Below are 2811 nucleotides of genomic sequence, written 5' to 3' on the forward strand. Positions count from 1 at the left end.
CAGCTATCATTTATCTAGTACCTATTGTATGCAAAGTAGTTCTGGGTTAAATGTCTGTGTGTGTGTGTGTATTCACTTAATTGTCAGGGAAATTCCATTAATAGAATGATCTCTACTTTGCAATTGAAGAGACTGCAGCTCAGAAAGGGAATACAACTTGCCAAAGGTGACTTCAACAAGACTGGGTTTGAAATGCTTGATGTTCTGATGCAAGGGACATACCTACTGAACCTGTAGCTCCAAGTGAGTTTTGTAACATTGAGTTCTCCCCACCTCTTTCTTGGCTGGAATTGCCCAGGCAGCTGAAGCCATGGCAGTCAGAGTTGCTCCTGTCTTTAGCCAGGCTGGCAGGTAAGTGCCTCCAAATGAGATGCTGATTGTTTCTGCTCAAATCTCTGGTCTGTAAGAGACAAGAGGAATTAGAATGGTCACTGGAAGCAAGTCCTCCAGATGCCAGGCTGGGGAGTGGGGAGGGGGACAGGACACCATTTTGATATTTTTCAGCCTTGAAAAGAAATTCTGACGTTACAGAATCTTGAGGACATTGTGCAAAGTGAAATAAGCCAGTCACAGAAGGAGAAATACTGGCCCTGACCGGGTGGCTCAGTTAGCTGGAGTGTCATCCCATACACCAAAAGGTCACAGGTTTGATTTCAATCAGGGCACATGCTTGGGTTTGGGCGTCAATCCTCTGTGGAAACAGCCAATCATGTTTCTCTTCCATGTCAATGTTTCTTCTCTCTCCCTTCCTCTCTCTAAAATCAACATATCCTCAGGTAAGGATTAAAAAATGAGAACTACTGTATGATTCCACTAATATGTGGTACTTGTAGTCCAAATCATATAGAAAACGGAATCCTGGTTGCCAGGAGCTGGAGGGAGGGGAGAATGGGGAATTATTTAATGGGTATTAGAAGTTCAGTTTTCCAAGATGGAACAGAGTTCTGGAGATGGATGGTGATGGTTGCACAAAAATGTGAATGTACTTAATGCCACTCAACTGGATACTTAAACATAGTTAAGATGGTAAATATTGTTATGTATATTTTACATTAAAAATATTGGGGGGAAATGCTGCAGGCTATCAAAGGTTTCAACTATATTCTCAATATGTATTAATTTTATAAGGTTCATACCTTCCCTTCTATATCCAGATTTTCTTTGAACAGCATGTTTCTAAGCATGCCAATTAAAGGTACTATACCACTGGTGTAAGATAGCAAATTAAAACAATGGCATTGCTTCTTCAAAACTGTTATTTGAATGTGGTATTTTCTTAGCCTTAATGGTAGATTTCACAGACCTTATAGTAAACACACCATCGGTCTTTGCTGCCTCTCCCTCCCAGCCCAAGTCTGTGCTTTATGGAAGATAAACCAGAATCACAGCAGTAAAGAACACTGCAACTTCTTAAGTGAGTTACCATGTTTGAAGAACCTCACACACGTTATGCATTCATTAAATGCTGCTTATTATCCCCTGGATGCTCATTTTTAAGGCATAGATAGAGGCATTTTCCCAAACTTAAAAAATAGGTTGCAATCTTATTATAGAAAAGTATGATCCAAGAGAAAATAGACAAATAGGATGAAGCAATCCTTTATTTTGAGATACTTTCACAAATAAGTTGTCAGTACATAAGCTTTCCGGGGGAGAAGAATGAACATGATAATCAGCCTCCAGCTGCTGCTCTGCTTAGGGCCTAGGCTCCTCCTCCTTGCCCGTGTGGTGGGATGGAGGTGTGTACTTCCCCTCTTTGATTAGCTTATTCCGCTGCTTCATGATGGCACTCAGGCGTTTCATCTGTCAAAGGAAAAAAGTATTTAAAACTAGGGGGAGGCCCCAGCCAGGTAACTCAGAGCATTACCCTGATACACCAAGGTTGCAGATTTGATCCCCAGTCAGGGCACAAACAAGTATCAACCAATGAATGTATAAATAAGTAGAACAACAAATCAATGTTTCTCTAAAATATAAACAAATACACAAATAAATAAAAAACTAGGGGGAGATATGCACCAGAAAGCCAGGGCTGGAGAAACGGAAGGAAAACTGATTTCATTTTCAGAGGGCCTCTGAGATAAAATGTGTCTTTTAAAAACTTGACATAATTTCTCAAGCTTTTAACAAATAAACTTCTGGTATATATAATAATATCTCCTTGAAATCTAATAACAAAACTTACAAGTCAAAAACCTTTAAGAGTCCTAGCTGGTTTGGCTCAGTGGATAGAGCATCAGCTTGAGACTGAAGGGTCTTGGGTTTGATTACAGTCAAGGGCACATGCCGGGGTTTCTGGCTTGATTCCCAGTGTGGGGTATGTAGGAGGCAGCCAATCAATGATTCTCTCATCATTGATGTTTCTATCTCTCTCTCCCTCTGCCTTCCTCTCTAAAATCAATAAAAATATATATTAAAAAACTTTAAGAGACATAGTCATACATACTAAAAGCTTTTAAAATATTAAAGGCTATATATTCCTGACCTCTCTATGTGAAAGTGGCACTGCTGCTGTTGACTGTTCGCTGGGTATGAATGAAGTAGAAATAGCCAATATAAGGTCTCTTTTTACCAAACTGAAATTAAGACCCAATAGCAAATCAAAACAACAATGAGGTACCATCTCACACCTGTCAGACTGGCTATCATCAACAAATCAACAAACGACAAGTGCTGGAGAGGATGTGGAGAAAAAGGAACACTTGTGCACTGCTGGTGGGAATGCAGACTGGTGCAGCCACTATGGAAGACAGTATGGAGTTTCCTGAAAAAACTACAAATGGAACTCCCATTTGACCCTGTGATCCCACT

The 2811-nt window shown here is 40.2% G+C and overlaps 1 protein-coding gene across 1 annotated transcript in view; it reads right to left on the reverse strand.

The window, feature by feature from the left end:
* Nucleotides 1-1583: 1583 nt before the first annotated feature.
* NDUFS5 (NADH:ubiquinone oxidoreductase subunit S5) overlaps nucleotides 1584-2811 on the reverse strand; it is a 6521-nt gene continuing 5293 nt past the window's right edge. The window contains 1 exon segment of the mRNA XM_006777257.2: nucleotides 1584-1803. Within this exon segment, the coding sequence (XP_006777320.1) occupies nucleotides 1696-1803 (108 nt within the window). The 3' untranslated portion in view covers nucleotides 1584-1695.

This window comes from Myotis davidii, unplaced genomic scaffold (assembly GCF_000327345.1).
Source record: "Myotis davidii unplaced genomic scaffold, ASM32734v1 scaffold88, whole genome shotgun sequence".
NCBI lineage: Eukaryota > Metazoa > Chordata > Mammalia > Chiroptera > Vespertilionidae > Myotis > Myotis davidii.